The sequence below is a fragment of the Monomorium pharaonis genome, chromosome 4, assembly GCF_013373865.1.
Source record: "Monomorium pharaonis isolate MP-MQ-018 chromosome 4, ASM1337386v2, whole genome shotgun sequence".
NCBI classification, from domain to species: domain Eukaryota; kingdom Metazoa; phylum Arthropoda; class Insecta; order Hymenoptera; family Formicidae; genus Monomorium; species Monomorium pharaonis.
The window spans coordinates 22810679-22825491 of record NC_050470.1 but is presented as its reverse complement, the minus strand read 5'-3'; the positions used below and the strand labels follow the sequence as shown (position 1 = coordinate 22825491).

The window sequence follows — 14813 nt, the reverse complement described above, 5'->3', positions numbered from 1 at the left end:
AGCAACCTCTCGTTGGATTTTTTTACTTATTTTATAAAATTTAAAACAAAACTAGAACACAGGCGCGCGCTACGTGCGCGCTATTTAGTTTTTTACTTTTTAAAAATAACATGTGCAATAATAATTATATAAATAAATAATTATATACAAAAAGAAAGGAAAAAGAAATAGAGAGAGAGAGAGAGAGAGAGAGAGGGGGGGGGGGAGAGAAGTGCGTGCATCCGTGCGTGTGTACACTGTGGAGTATTTTACTCAAACGAAAGATTTTCGAAAGTTAGTTTTCTCTATTGATTATTTTTTATTTGGTTATTTTTTTAATTTATTAATTTCTATATCTCTCTCTCTCTCTCTCTCCGTCTCTCCCGGTCTCTCCCGGTCTTTTCCCGTCTCTCCCCGTCTCTCCCGGTCTCTCCCGGTCTCTCTCCGTCTCTCCCCGTCTCTCCCGGTCTCTCCCCGTCTCTCCCCGTCTCTCCCGGTCTCTCCCCGTCTCTCCCGGTCTCTCCCCGTCTCTCCCGGTATAGATAACCTTTTATACAAATTTGACAGCTGTCAAAATTCAATCGCAATGATTACTCTCGCAACACGAAGTAAGCGCAATGAGAGAATCAATCGGCATCGCGGAAAGCGACAACAATACTTCGAGAGATGCGAGTATCGATGCCATGCCCTTTTTTAGAAAGGAAAATTGCATATGAAAATACAATTGTCTTAGCATGCTACTTGGGAATAATTAAAAAAAAATGTTTTAATAAAATGTAACCGTTACTAGGAGTTGTGTGAGACTGGAATTAAAAAATTAATCAATTTTTTCAAACCCAAACAACATTACGAATTCTGACAATTTGCATTCTTCTATTATAGACATTGCATAAAGGTATTGCATAACTGCAACTAAAAATTTCATTCTTTTGCATATTTGTAATGTTATTTTATATATTATGTATATATTGTAAAATTAATTATTATAATATTAAGATATATTTTTTTTATTTTAATTAATGTGTGACTTTTTTGTAATGCAAATATAAATTAAAAAATATATTTTAAACACGTTTTCTTTAAGAAATAAAATATGCGTTTTTTTATGCCACATTTTATGCGCTTTTCTCAAGGTTTTTTCGCCGTTTCTTTTAAGTATACGAAAGAAATATGGTCGCCCTCAACCACCTATGCAATCTTTTCCGACAATTATATTTAACGATTTTTTTTTCTAGTTTTGGGCCGCTTACGTGCCGTGCGAATCTCAACATCTTAACGCGGTCCAGCTGACTCTGGAACAGGTAGATCTCATTAAGAGGCTCATAGAAAAATATTCCCAGCACATGCAGTTCGCTGCATCGTCAAGGGGTAAGTACATCTCGCTGTAATACGAGAAGGCTCGAAAATAATGTGTCGCAATAAAAAAAGCGCGACACCTTTATTCAACTACATTTTTGACTTCTAGAAATTTTGGAAGCTCACGGGAGAGGCAGAATAGCTTCCCTGATTGGAGTGGAGGGTGGGCATAGTCTAGGAAGTAGTTTAGCCGTTTTAAGAACACTTTACCAACTGGGTGTACGGTATCTTACACTGACACACACCTGCAACACACCATGGGCGAAAAGTTCGTCAGTGGAAGACGACGATGAAGATGGTAAATTAGATGCAAGTTTGGAATAAGCATCTTCTTCAAAATGAGCAGAGCTAAAACTTGTGAACTTAATCTCATACAGATTCATGGATATACAAGTAGTTCAGAAATTAAACTGCAGTAAAAATTTAAAATAAAATATTTCTGTATATATTTTTTCTAATATATAATATGAGATACTATATCATCTTAATAATCAAATATTTACATCGTGATCAATGTAAATTATCTTTTTAATATAAATTCCATAAAGGCCTAAACAATGAAATAATGTCGACATCAATATTTTCTAGGTGGAGGCCTGACAACATTCGGCGAAACAGTAGTTAAAGAAATGAATAGGCTTGGAATGCTCATAGATCTCAGCCATACTGCAAGGGCAACAATGAGGGATGCTCTAAGAGTTAGCAAAGCGCCACTCATTTTTTCACACTCTTCTGCATTCGCTATTTGTAATTCCTCTAGAAATGTGCCCGACGACATTCTTAAGCAACTTGTAAGTATATTTTATTGCATCCTATCAAATGCATTGTTAAATATATTTATTTTTTAATAATAACAAGATGATGTAGACCAAATATAGACATGTGAAAAACGCAACAAAATTCTTTATAATGTTTGGAAGGAAAGGGCTAACAAGAGATATTATAGAATTATTATTATTAAATCATTATTATTGATTAATAATTTAATATCGTAATATTATAAAATTTATTTGACATGCCGTTTAGCTTGGAAAGATATATAAAATCACATAAAAAGTATTAACACAAAAATCCACCTATGACCGAATAAAGATTGTCTTTGATTAGTTTTTAATTTTTATTAATATATTATTATAATTACATTTGAAAATAAAAATACTTTTAAATCACAACATAATTTTTAACAGTTTAAAATTTAAATTCTTAAAAATTTTAAACTTTAAATAAAACTATGTAAAAAATTTTTTGACTTTTTTGTAAAAAGCATTACGTTCAACAACTACAACAGCGATAATTGTATAAGAACTACGGTACGGGTTAAATGACTTTCTTGTGGCAAAATTCACGCTTTGTAAGCGCAAAAATAGACAATTGGGAATACAAAAGAGCAACACGATGTATTGAAGATAAAGACCCTTTTCTTTTTCTCTATCTGCCTTCTGAAATCTTCTTTCATCGGGTAGATAATTATCCTGAGGCAGTGGCTGCAGTTCCAATAGCAGCTCGAAACATTTACTGGCGGTGATTCCTTTCTATTGTTGAGTTTTGTGCTCCATTAAGGAGCACCCGCTTCACTCCAGCTCGTTAAGAGGCGAATTATCAAGGTCGAAAATTAACGGCATCGAGTCGATGGTGAATGTGGTACCGCGATAACGAGATCTCCCTTTCCGGCGCTCGTCGATTCTATCGATCCCTCTGTCGCCCTGGGGGTTGTACGTTTCGTTTTCGAAGCAAAGACGCGACTAGGGTATAGTTTTCCCCGTACGCCAGCGGAAAATTACGTGTTACACCTCTCATTGAGCTGGCTTGAAATTCTCAACGCGATGGTGCGAGGCACGTTCAAATCGCACAACTGCAGAATTACGCGCTCTATTCTCACGTGCTTGTTTCCAGGCTGATAACGGCGGACTGGTAATGGTCACGTTTTACAATTATTTCGTGAAATGTGGACCTCAAGCCAGCGTCTCGGACGTGGCCGAGCACATATACTACATTAGAAACCTGATTGGCGTGGACCATATCGGAGTCGGCGGAGATTTCGATGGCATTAACAAGTACGTTGGAAACGATAAATTGACTCTAACTAATTATTGATGCTTTGAAAATATGTATCAAGTGACATAACTTAGCTCTCAAATAATTCGCATGCATAATATTGATTCAGTAACTTAAATTGAAATTATCACAAACTACAATGTCAACTATTATATCACAGAAGAATCGATCACTTGCTTCGACAAATTAATCTAGTAAATTGGTTTGCATAATTTTTTTTCGCAGCAAATAAAAAAAACAAAAATCGCGTTTCTAATTATGTATGAAATTACTTCTTCTTCCCGTAGAACTCCTCGTGGTCTCGAAGATGTCTCGAAGTATCCCGAACTATTCGCTGAACTTCTCCGGAGTGGCAAGTGGAACGTGCTCGACCTAAAGAAAGTCGCCGGCTTGAATTTACTGCGGGTCCTCGCACAGGTTAGAGTCGATTAAGGTCCAAGGTGCGGTTGTACGTACATATACCTTCACGGTGCTACGGCGGGCCTTAATACCGTCATATTTCTACCGTAGCAATGCGTATTGCTAGTCCCGCTATATTAAACGACTGCGCGCAACTATATAACTTTCCTCAGTCATGCTCATAAATTGTCACCCTTAAATATAATATTTAACAAGCGTGACAAGTGATGATAACAAATTTTCATTACACTATACTTATGAGCTTATGCTCATTATTATTTTATTCGCAATTTACAAGCTTGTAGCAATTCATAAGTATAAAAAATTGGACGAGAGAATAGCATTAAACATTTTTCCTAAGCAAAAAGTTCTTTCGTTTTTATAAATGGCATGATAATTCTATAAAGTAGTGCGACATTAATACTTTTATATGGACATTAATATTTTTACGATGATATTAATGTTAATATTAATAATATCAGGTAGAGCGTGTAAGGGATGAACTGAGGACGGCTGGGATTACGCCGCTCGAAGAATATCTACCGGACTCGGCGGACACGATCGGCAACTGTGCTCTGGATATTAACTCCGTGCAAAGGGTCACGGAAGTCTGATCGATCGACCGTACGCACTGCCCGACGACACGAGAATTAATCTTATACCGGCATGACCGTTTCGCGCGGATGGGCATGGCCGGAAGACAATTGGTCACGTCGAAAGCGCAAATTCAAAGCGAAAATTCGATTATCTCGTTCACTACGACCTGTACACTCGCGAAAGTTCTTCGAACCTCGTGCGAAAGCTCAATTGAACGTCGACATTTACAAAGGCTCAAAATAAACCTACCTCGATACCTATTTCACAAAGGCGACGAGCAGCGAATATCGATTATACTTTATTTAAAGGAGGGTACATTCCCGCGTTATATTAAAAAGTGAGTCGGAAGTTGTGTGTTGTCTATAAATAATTTTAAAAATGTTAAGTCTCAAGTGTTCAACGTAAATTCAACGCGGTAAACTTTTGTACTTACAAAAATCAAATGTTAATAATTAAGGAAAATCTATAAAAAAAATATTTTTTTTATAATACCGAACTTGAATCATGTTCTTTTGACATACAGTGACTCTATTTGTAAGAATTAGATTTATAAATTGTAATACAATTAGTTGCGGAATGATCTGTTCGTCGCCATTAATTATCCGTAAAACAGACTTTTCTACTTGATAAAATTCTAGCAAATCGTTAACAGGCCGGTCATTACTTTAAGATCTATACTATCTTGCTGCAAGCATCTTCACGAACATGTAAATATCTAAATGATAAGCGATGCGCCATCCAATATTCGTGTGAAGATCAAACGTTATTTCGCCGATGTACGAGACTGTTTCTAAACTTCGATGTCTTCCTCTCTTGGAAACGATCGTAATATGTGTGTGAAACTGTGAACCCCGGCTGTATACCTTTGAACGTCTTCCTTTCCCTCATTGCACCGACGAAAACACGTATTCCACAAAGCGAATGTCTGTAAAAGGAAAAATTGATGTCGTGTTCCTACGAGCAGCATACATGACACTCACATTATTAACAAAATTTAAAAATCTCTCCCTTGCATTTGCAGTTTTTTAAAATTATTATAACTTATAGTTGGAAGCCTAATTTTGTTCAATTGATCACATTATCATGTTAAAAGATTTATATTTTTATATGGAAAGAATTAAAGTGTATTGTTTCCTTATAGTTTATGTTTAGAAACGCATTTATATTAATTTTTATCTCTAAACCGCGTATGTGTACAGTGTACGTTTTCTATAAATCTGTTTTATATCTCGGGAATGATTTAAAATATGCGTGTCTAATTAATGAATATAATATTAGTACATTAACATTATCTTTTTAACAGTTGTTTAAAAATTATAAATTTACTAACAGTTTTTAAATTGCGGTAATTCCAAATGGTTGAAATTATGTGTCAATAAACGAATCTATCTTCAAACTTTCTAGTGTCAAAACTCAGACTTACACATATCAAAGTGAAATGTTAAAATTATTCATATTTGATGTTTTATACAGCAAAAACCATTCTAGTTTTGCACAAATTTCTCACGATAAAGCCCGGAGTTATAGAGCTTATCAGAATATCAGAGTAACATATAATCTGAAGATGTTGCTCGCAGTGACAGGTATCGATGACGATATAGTTGATATGGACGTACGTGTTTTTCGACGCATTATATGCTGGGCTGCAATCTATCGTTAAAACGCAACCGGCAGTCTCCTTGATCAAAGCATCATCTAAAGTCTAAAGACGGGACATTTGAAATTGCCTGGAATAACAGATCAATTAATCGGACGAAATCGCTTTTGCGTCAGTTTGTTCCTGGTAATTTTCACATATCGCCGTCCACCTATCTGTGTCTCGTGTGCACTTATTATATAATTCGCGCAGAATGAAACCCACGATCAGAACTGAGAAACAACTCGCATAAGCAATCAGTTTGCGCGGATTATTCCTTACTCCGTCGTTTGGAGTAGGCAATAAATTCTAGGATATCAAAAGTTTCGTTGTATCTCTCGAACGAATTCTATAAATAAATGTTTCTATTGTAACTTTGTTATATTCCTTCCTCCCCAATATACACGCATACATTGTAATCTTTATTTATTAACATATATTTAAATGTAAAATATTTTATTTTAATAATTTAATAATCTTCAATTCTAAGTAACCTGACAATAAATTTTAATTTTATGCAATTAAATTAAAAAATTATATTGTTTATATTTATTTTTAAAAATTTTTAAAAATTTGTATTTTAAAAAACTTGTTAAATCTACAAATTAAATGTGTACAAGATCTAATGAAAGATATGCATGAATTATGCAAAATAAACTTAACTTTATTTTTCAGTGCGTTATTCTTATACAAACAATGTATCATACATAACTTCTTAACGTGTAATAATTACACAAGGGAATGATGATCAATGATAATGTAAGAGACAATGATATTATTTTACAAAGTGTAAATAGATGGGTCACTAATCGTTAATATGGCTAAAACTTACATCTAATATCGAAATGAAAAAAACGTTATTTACAGACGATTCAAAAGGTACATAATTTACGCTGACTGACATTTCAACACATCAGAGATGATCTCAGCCACTGTAAACAAAATTCGCAACTTAGTAATAACTTTTATGGTTCATAAACATAAAAGCAAATACCACATTCTTAACAGGACTTACTGTACCTCTGACAAACTTAATTTTATCGTTCCATTTTGCAAAGGATCCTTGCTCTCAAATATTCCTAAATAAAAATGTAAAGAGTTTAATTAATATAAAATATTTTAGGCCATTTTTTAAATCGGATTATGTAAGTCGAGTCTCATAAGCATACCAAATGCATCGCTCAAATGTAAAATCGCCGAGACAAAGTCGCCGAATCGAAGAGTACCATCTTTCCTCATATATCGAAGAATTAAAATGGACAATACATCTGTATTCAATTGGAAACCTGAAATAAAAGTTTTAGTTAGATGACAACGACAAAATAGAACGTTTCTTTTTTAGCAGTTCTATACATTCTCTTCTTACGTACCAACTTCTAGCAGAGCATCTCGCAGTCTTTCTGCCTTAAGAATACCCGTCTTTTCTTTCGTATGATTCTTAAAAGCAGCTTGCCAGTACTTTAAACTGCACATAAGATCTTTAAAGTCATTGAACTTTAACCGACCACTCCCAGAACTCTGTTTATACACGTAATAAATGTAAGAAAATTATTGTTTATCATATATTGACCGAGACAATCCAAACAAAGAAAGTAAACAATTTTATTTAAAATTTTAATTAAAATACTCATGCTTAATTAATTAAGTATATAATTTAAACACAAAACTGTGTTTTAGCTATGCAAACAATTAACAAATATAAAATACTACAAAATTAATACATTAAAAAAAATAAAGTTTTTATATTAAAAGGATACGTCCATAGTGAGTACTACTTGTCGACATACTTCCATGCAAGCACAGCTCTTAATATAGTCTAGAAATTAAAAAGAGAAAGCATTCATTTAGATTTTAGATCAACATTGCACAACATTTTAATGTGTTCTACTTTTGGCAAGATTTTCTATATATTTTACGACAGAAAAGAACACGTTGTACCATTCGGTAAACAGGCTTCTAAGAGCTCTTGCAATTCGAAGGCGTTTACGGTTCTGTGCTCGTCAGCGAGTTGTAGAAACACAGCTTCGTACTGAGAGAAACCTTTTCCTTCAAGAGGAGGCGCCTTAACAATTGCAGATTTCATTAACGATGGCGGGGTGTCTAACAATCTAAAACATTAACAAATGGTACATGTATAGAAAACAAAGTCGTACTATTTATTGTTTTATTCTAGAACACAAAACTTGTAATAATCCAAAAACGTAAAATTTCACGTTTAATTACGTCGATGAAATTATTAAACAATTATTAAATTATTTCATTGAAAAAAAATATTACATTTTTTAACAAAAAATTGTGTACTTCAGAGAAACAATTACTTGATGCGTCCTTTGAAATATGACTGAAAGAGAATTTTAAAACTGTAGTTGAAGGTGGATGTACAACATATCCTCTCGTGAGTTAACGTATGCTGCACATTAAAGCAGCCATTCCAGTCCTTTGTACCATCTCGCGAGAGCATATATAACACATCGACAAATGCGTATATACTTACTTGAGTTTTAGAGGCTTACTGCTATAGACCCGTAACGTGAAACTCGTTTCTTGAGTTGGTTCAAAGGTCGTAGGTACCAGCAGGTAACCACCCTGTTCGAGCTGACACCTGTGGCTCACCTGCCGACTATTCGTATATTGAGAATTAACTAAAGATTTGTTCTTCTTAAAAAACTGTTTGTTTATCGATTCGGTACTATTCTTCGGTAGTGTGTACGCTGTAAAGCCGATCACCTGAAAGTAGAAAAGTCAATTTGATAAGCCAATTTAATGAGAGACGTGTTGCGCACGAGATGTTCTGGAAAAGTTTCTTACTTTCGGCTCCATAATTGAATGCTGATTCAACGAAACAATCACTTCCTCCATTTCGCTTAAAATCAGATGTAATTGTGGATTTATATGAAAGGTTTCTGTAAAGTAAAAAACAATCGTTAATTAATTATTAATATAAAATTTGATTAAATTAAATAATATAAATTAAACTAAGTTTCGAATCAAGTGTTTACGTTTTCGTATTTCATATAACTGCAATTTCAATGATATTATTTCAAATGATAATATTAATGATAACATACAAACTTATGAATGACACAATAATCGAACCTTGATTATTTCGACATCCTCCTGCAGTGACGCCTCTCCTCCAGCTGCCTTGATACAATTTCATCTGCCAAGTGTGCTTACTATGTAACGATGGTTCATCTCTCGAAGTTTCAGCATCTAAATGTACAACTTCCAAGTGGGTAAACGTCTTAACGAAATCCGAGTATGATATCCTGTAAACCGTAACATAAAATTTCATAACATCAGTGAAGTTTGGAAATCTATCTTACATATTTATTGCCGGGATATTAAAACGGCATGTTTAATTCCAAAGTTTTCGCAACTTACATAACTCAGTGAACAAGTAGCACAATGTTTTTCCCTTTAGATTGGCTCAATAAAGTTTTCAATATTGTATCATTGGTGATACATTATAAATTACATCCTATCTTACTGTGTACTTACCAAAATTCTCCTTCGGCCATATTTCTTACAGCTAGCCGTTCCCTTTCCATTGCTGGCACTTCATCCCATTCGAGCCCACCTCTCGCCCAAGCACCAACATATTCCCCGCCGGGCCCAAGAGGATTCCTTAATTTTACTAATTGCACCGCTTCTCCTCCAAACGTTTCCACCTACAACACCGAAATCGATATCGTTCTTTAATATTTCAAATATCTTTTATTATCTTTTACTTTCACTGTTCTTATAATTGTTCTTATAATGTGTAAAAGTGCGATTGATGTACTGACCCTCTCAATCGCATATAATCTGTAATTTATTCCCATTTGTACGCCATTAGCGAGTTTTTCTGTACTGGCACGTATCTAAAATAAAAAGACACACATGTGTGAGCAAAGATTCAAAATAATTTGAGCTTTATCTTTGTAAAATATCTTATACCTGTTGCTGTTGATTATTATTTACTGTACATGTGATAAGAGATGTCATATCCAAAAGTTTCGACAACGCTCGTCCACAAGCTGTAGGATCCTGACGAATCGCGATGCTTTCGGTAATACCACCCGTAAGATCAGACAAGCCATCCAATAATGTACCATATTTGAGTGCCTCGTAAGAACCGTGAAGTCTGGAAATAAGGATATACAAATTATTTTATATTTACGTAGGCATAAGACATTTTGTTCTTACTTAGCAGTTGCGTGACTTATTCTTCCAATGATCAGTGAAAACGTAATGCTAAAAAAGTATGAAACACTTTGCATATTTTTTATAAACAATTAAATGTACAAATATTTCTAATAAATTCCACAAGTAAAAATATTATAATAAATAACATAATTTAATATTTAATAAGAATCCAATATCATTCTTGTCAGGTTTAATCTGTGTCTAATTCTGTATCTGTCTAATTCATGCTACTTGTTAAGTCACCTGAGATGTGAGACTGATAAATGAATGTGCATATAAACAAGTACGCGGAAAAAATAACTGTCGATCTCGAAATAACAAATAACGTGCATCAATCCTAATAAAATTTCCATCACTCATCAGCCATGAGTTTATCATGACGGTAAAGATCGATCGGTGATTTCTCACACTATTGCATTGATGCCACAGAGAAAACATAGACTTTCTTAATCGCTGGGTATATAGCAGGGAAAGCAGATGGGTCGGCTTTTTTCCCCTTTACGACCTCTCAGCACTGACACTGCATTATACTATATGCCATTATATCCAAGAACCGCTTTCATAGAATCAATCTACAAAGAATCGATGTCTAAATATGACAATGTCGCAATTGCAGACTTCCGTCTGCAAATATTATAGAATATTGTTAATCAAATGGTTGGTCTTATACGTGTAAAAAAAACCTTTTAATATTTTAATGTCATGCTATTATGAGCATTTCTGTTTATGTTAATATAATTTAATTAATTTGATTTTGAATGTGACGGTATCTTATAATTAACAACTTTCATATTTGAGAAATATAAATTTAAATTTAAATGTAAAGAAAAGAGTTATTAAAATCTTTTAACCATTATTGTCGATTTATGGTAAACTTTAAAATTTAATTATACGGTATTATTAGCTACATGTATTTCACGATTTCTCTCTCCTTTCTCCACATACATAATAAAAAAATCCATTTTAATAAGTAATAAGTATTTACAAAAGGAGCATATTTCTTTCTTTTAAATAGTCGAATTAATAACCGAGTAAATAGCCGAGAAATCTCGTACAAATATCTTTAAAAATAAATATCGACGTAAAAATACTCAAAACGTAAAAACCCAAGCGTTGAAATCAAAGCATAAGAACAACTCGGGAGAATCCTCCACGTGAAATCTTCCGAAAAAGAAACACAATTTCATTAATGTACCATGGTCGCCGGTATCGCAACAGTCATGATGATAACGAAGTTTTCAATATAGAAACCGATGGAAAATGTAATTGGTACTTCATGCGTTCCTGACCTATGCGACGCGCGAGTAAAGGATAGGATGATGGTGGAGAGAGAAGTAGAAGAAGAGGGTTACGAAGCTGCTCGGCGAACCTGTCGGGAACTCGGAGTGAGATCAAGGGAGTATATATGTATATGTGTAAACGATATTATCTTCCTTCCATGTGCCGTTCCTGCGGGAATTAACATTCCGGAGATAACGGGGCTCGCACAGTTCGCTTCGTTTCAAACGCCTCTTCTTTGTTATCGCGCGTGCGGTTTGCGCGTGTTCGAGTCAATCTGGAAACCGTAACCATTCACACGCACGATCGCGGGTGTTACCTGAGTATTTTCTCAAGGAAAACATACGTAACACCCAGGGAAAAAGATTCCGAGCGTGCAAATGGATCGGCGTTGCAGTCAACTCGTGCTTCTTTCTATTCCCCTCCCATCACGCTTCTTCCCATAAAACCGTAAGACCAATATGCGAGATTTATTATCCATGTGATTAATCAACAACGTGTACTGATAATTCAGAGGAAGCGATTATTGCATGGTTAATCGAAATTACATGCAACAAAATCGTTTCCTTTTCATCGAAATCATTAATTGGAAAAAATAAATTGGTAGATGTAGCATAATGAAGATATAACTGTTACATAATTGTTTTATAAGCATTATCCGCGCGCTCAAGAAATTTTAATAAATTTTTTATTATATATGTTTAACAGATAATAATTAAGTATAATAAACTAGTAATAAATTTCATCCTGGACAGATGTCGGTAACATGGAGAACCACAAGGGTTCAAGTAAAGGGGTCACCGCACTTTCGACCGAAGGTGCAACCGCGGCGGCTATGTAACTCTGTCTTTGTCACTTTGTGACTCAACGGTTAGCAGCAACGTTTGCCTGTTGATGCATTTCCGTTCCGCGTTTGTCTAACGGAGCGATGCAGTCGCACGCATATATGCAACGTCATTCTCATGTTGCCTCGCTCTATTACCAATCATCTACGTCATCGTTGTCAATCGTCTTCCGCTATTATTACGTACTCGTCACATTCTACTCGCAGTAGCATCCTTGGGATCATTGCGTGACTAGATGATGATATATAATGTCACAAAATTACTCTCCTTTCGCTCATAAAAATTGTCCGGCGGAGAATCTAGAAGATAATCCACTAAGCCCCATTTATTATATGTATTTAACAAATACTTATATTTAGAGCTTATATTTTTTACTTTTAGTCGGCTCGTTTTAACACGTTCTACGATCATTTTTAAACAAATCAGCAATTTTATACAAAAGTTACACTATTTAAATCAGATAATGCTCTATAAAAAATTTAGATAATATAATCATAATATATATTTACTATCAAATTATAGGAAATTATATAAAATGGGTTGCAGCGTTTTATAAAAAGTTATATTAAAAACATAACAGAGAAATATTGTATAATAGCGAAATAAAAAAAAAAAAAAACATTTTCATATATATATAAAAAACAGGCAATCAGAAAATCCAAGACATCTACTTAATAGAATAAATAGCAACATATTCACCAACCGGTCACGATCACTCTTATTTCCTGAATGACGCTAATAAATTCTGTTTCACGTCTTGCGACATCGACAACACTTTTTACTTGCGTTTCGCTTCTCGATTAAACAACTTTTCATACTCGCGCACGTCACGCGATTTGGCCTGTCAGATCTCGCTCTATTTTCTCTTACGTAAGCGCTTGGCATATCTTTCTCGCGTATATACGTGTAGAAAGCGGCGGATCGAGAAGTAGCTCGACCGCTTAGCGAATCTAGCGTGCGCGATGACTCGCATGATCTTACGAACATGCGAACAGCCGAGATCTTAATGATATCGAAGAGAGCCGAACGGGGCAAGATCGACTTGTGGCTGTCCGCACCGGCGAGCATCCACCTTCAAGGGATTATCGGCATGCTTTCGCGGCCGTTTTGCGCTCGCGGATACGAGCATGGACTGTGGTCACCGGTGCACTGACCTCCGATCCATTGCTGGCAACCAGCGATACCGACTACTTGCCGAGTGAAAGTATCGGGGCTCTGTATGCACCCTCAAGTGTGTGCGTGCTGCGTGCACGCGAGTCACGCACGTATCGGGTCGACGAAATATCTCGGCGCGCTGCCTGATTTCTTTTCGGGTCGAGTATCTTCGATCCGGCGTTAAAATGGAGAAAACACATGTCGTGTGTGAGAACCGTCACGGATATCTGTTCTTACATATATCGCATTTGCAAGCATATATTAATTCTGAAATATATAACTTGTTTCTTCTTAAATATACATATGTACTTCTCAAAAGTATAACTTACGAGAAAGTGATTGACTGCCTCTGTATAAGACAGATAAAATTGGGAATTTGTATAAGAAGTTTAATCTCAACGGAATTTAATAATCATTAATATGGTTATTTTTGCGCAGCACAAATGTTATAAATCTTATGTATTATAATAAATCAGAATTACTTCAATTGCCGGATGTAGTATTCTGTTTAAATAAAACAATAAAACTACATTAAAATCACATATTTATGCATGTTTTCAGTATAAATTAGAAATTTACATTTTCTGTTTAATTTACACAAAATCAGGTAAATATAGTAACTTGATAAAAATTCAATATTAATATAAAATACAAATATAGATATACAGTATTGAATACTATAAACAACATTAAGTAAAAATCCATAGTAAGTAAATATATAGTTTTCATTTTACTTTATGTTATAATTATTTTTTAAAAATAAATACTTTCTGTCGAAATTTTAATTTCTGTACGCAATTACTTTCCATTCCACAGGCGTGTTCGCGCAATTTATATTTTCCAACGCGACTTTCTACAAAACGAATGAAATATGCGAACAACGATAGGGGTCTGTTCGGCCGAGCGAGATCCGAGGGAAGCCAAGCGATGTTTTCTAATGGAAATCGACGGAGAGGCATGTTGCGCATATTCTTGGGCATATTGGCACGCGAAGGAGCGCGCACGGGCTTTCTAACCGATTCTCGATGCCGCTACTGATTCAATAAAGCTGCCCGATCGTTTCGGATCGGCCAGATTTACAGCAGGGTCGCCAGTGAAAGAGGAAAGGTCGACGGATGAGCCTCTTTCTCTCATGCGCATTCTTCGCCGGTTCCCCGTCCGATATCAGCGTGGATGTGTGTCATCGTCGAGATATTTACTGGCTTACGTACACGACGTGACACTGTTGTAAATTAATTCATGTTAACATATCACCGCGATTCCATCAGGAAATATAAAGCATTGATCCGAAAGTGTGTCGATGATATACGCGTATAAATCGTACA

The 14813-nt window shown here is 35.0% G+C and overlaps 2 protein-coding genes across 3 annotated transcripts in view; one reads left to right on the top strand and one right to left on the bottom strand.

Annotated features, from left to right (window-relative positions):
- Positions 1-6396, top strand: part of LOC105834509 (dipeptidase 1) — a 112131-nt gene extending 105735 nt beyond the window's left edge. The window contains exons 3-8 of the mRNA XM_012677048.3: positions 1215-1347; positions 1445-1633; positions 1924-2126; positions 3229-3389; positions 3678-3807; positions 4272-6396. Of these exons, the coding sequence (XP_012532502.1) occupies positions 1215-1347; positions 1445-1633; positions 1924-2126; positions 3229-3389; positions 3678-3807; positions 4272-4403 (948 nt within the window). The 3' untranslated portion in view covers positions 4404-6396. The remainder of the gene's footprint in view (positions 1-1214; positions 1348-1444; positions 1634-1923; positions 2127-3228; positions 3390-3677; positions 3808-4271) is intronic.
- Positions 6397-6665: 269 nt separating this feature from the next.
- The window catches only part of LOC105834512 (calpain-C), a 30771-nt gene continuing 22623 nt past the window's right edge, over positions 6666-14813 (bottom strand). For both annotated transcript variants that reach the window (XM_012677052.3, XM_036286282.1), the window contains 12 exons: positions 9962-10148; positions 9811-9885; positions 9524-9693; positions 9119-9291; positions 8831-8925; positions 8517-8749; positions 7961-8130; positions 7780-7838; positions 7393-7540; positions 7192-7308; positions 7043-7101; positions 6666-6954 (listed from right to left, as the gene is read on the bottom strand). In XM_012677052.3, coding sequence (XP_012532506.1) covers positions 6928-6954; positions 7043-7101; positions 7192-7308; positions 7393-7540; positions 7780-7838; positions 7961-8130; positions 8517-8749; positions 8831-8925; positions 9119-9291; positions 9524-9693; positions 9811-9885; positions 9962-10148 — 1513 coding nt within the window. In that variant the 3' untranslated portion in view covers positions 6666-6927. The remainder of the gene's footprint in view (positions 6955-7042; positions 7102-7191; positions 7309-7392; positions 7541-7779; positions 7839-7960; positions 8131-8516; positions 8750-8830; positions 8926-9118; positions 9292-9523; positions 9694-9810; positions 9886-9961; positions 10149-14813) is intronic.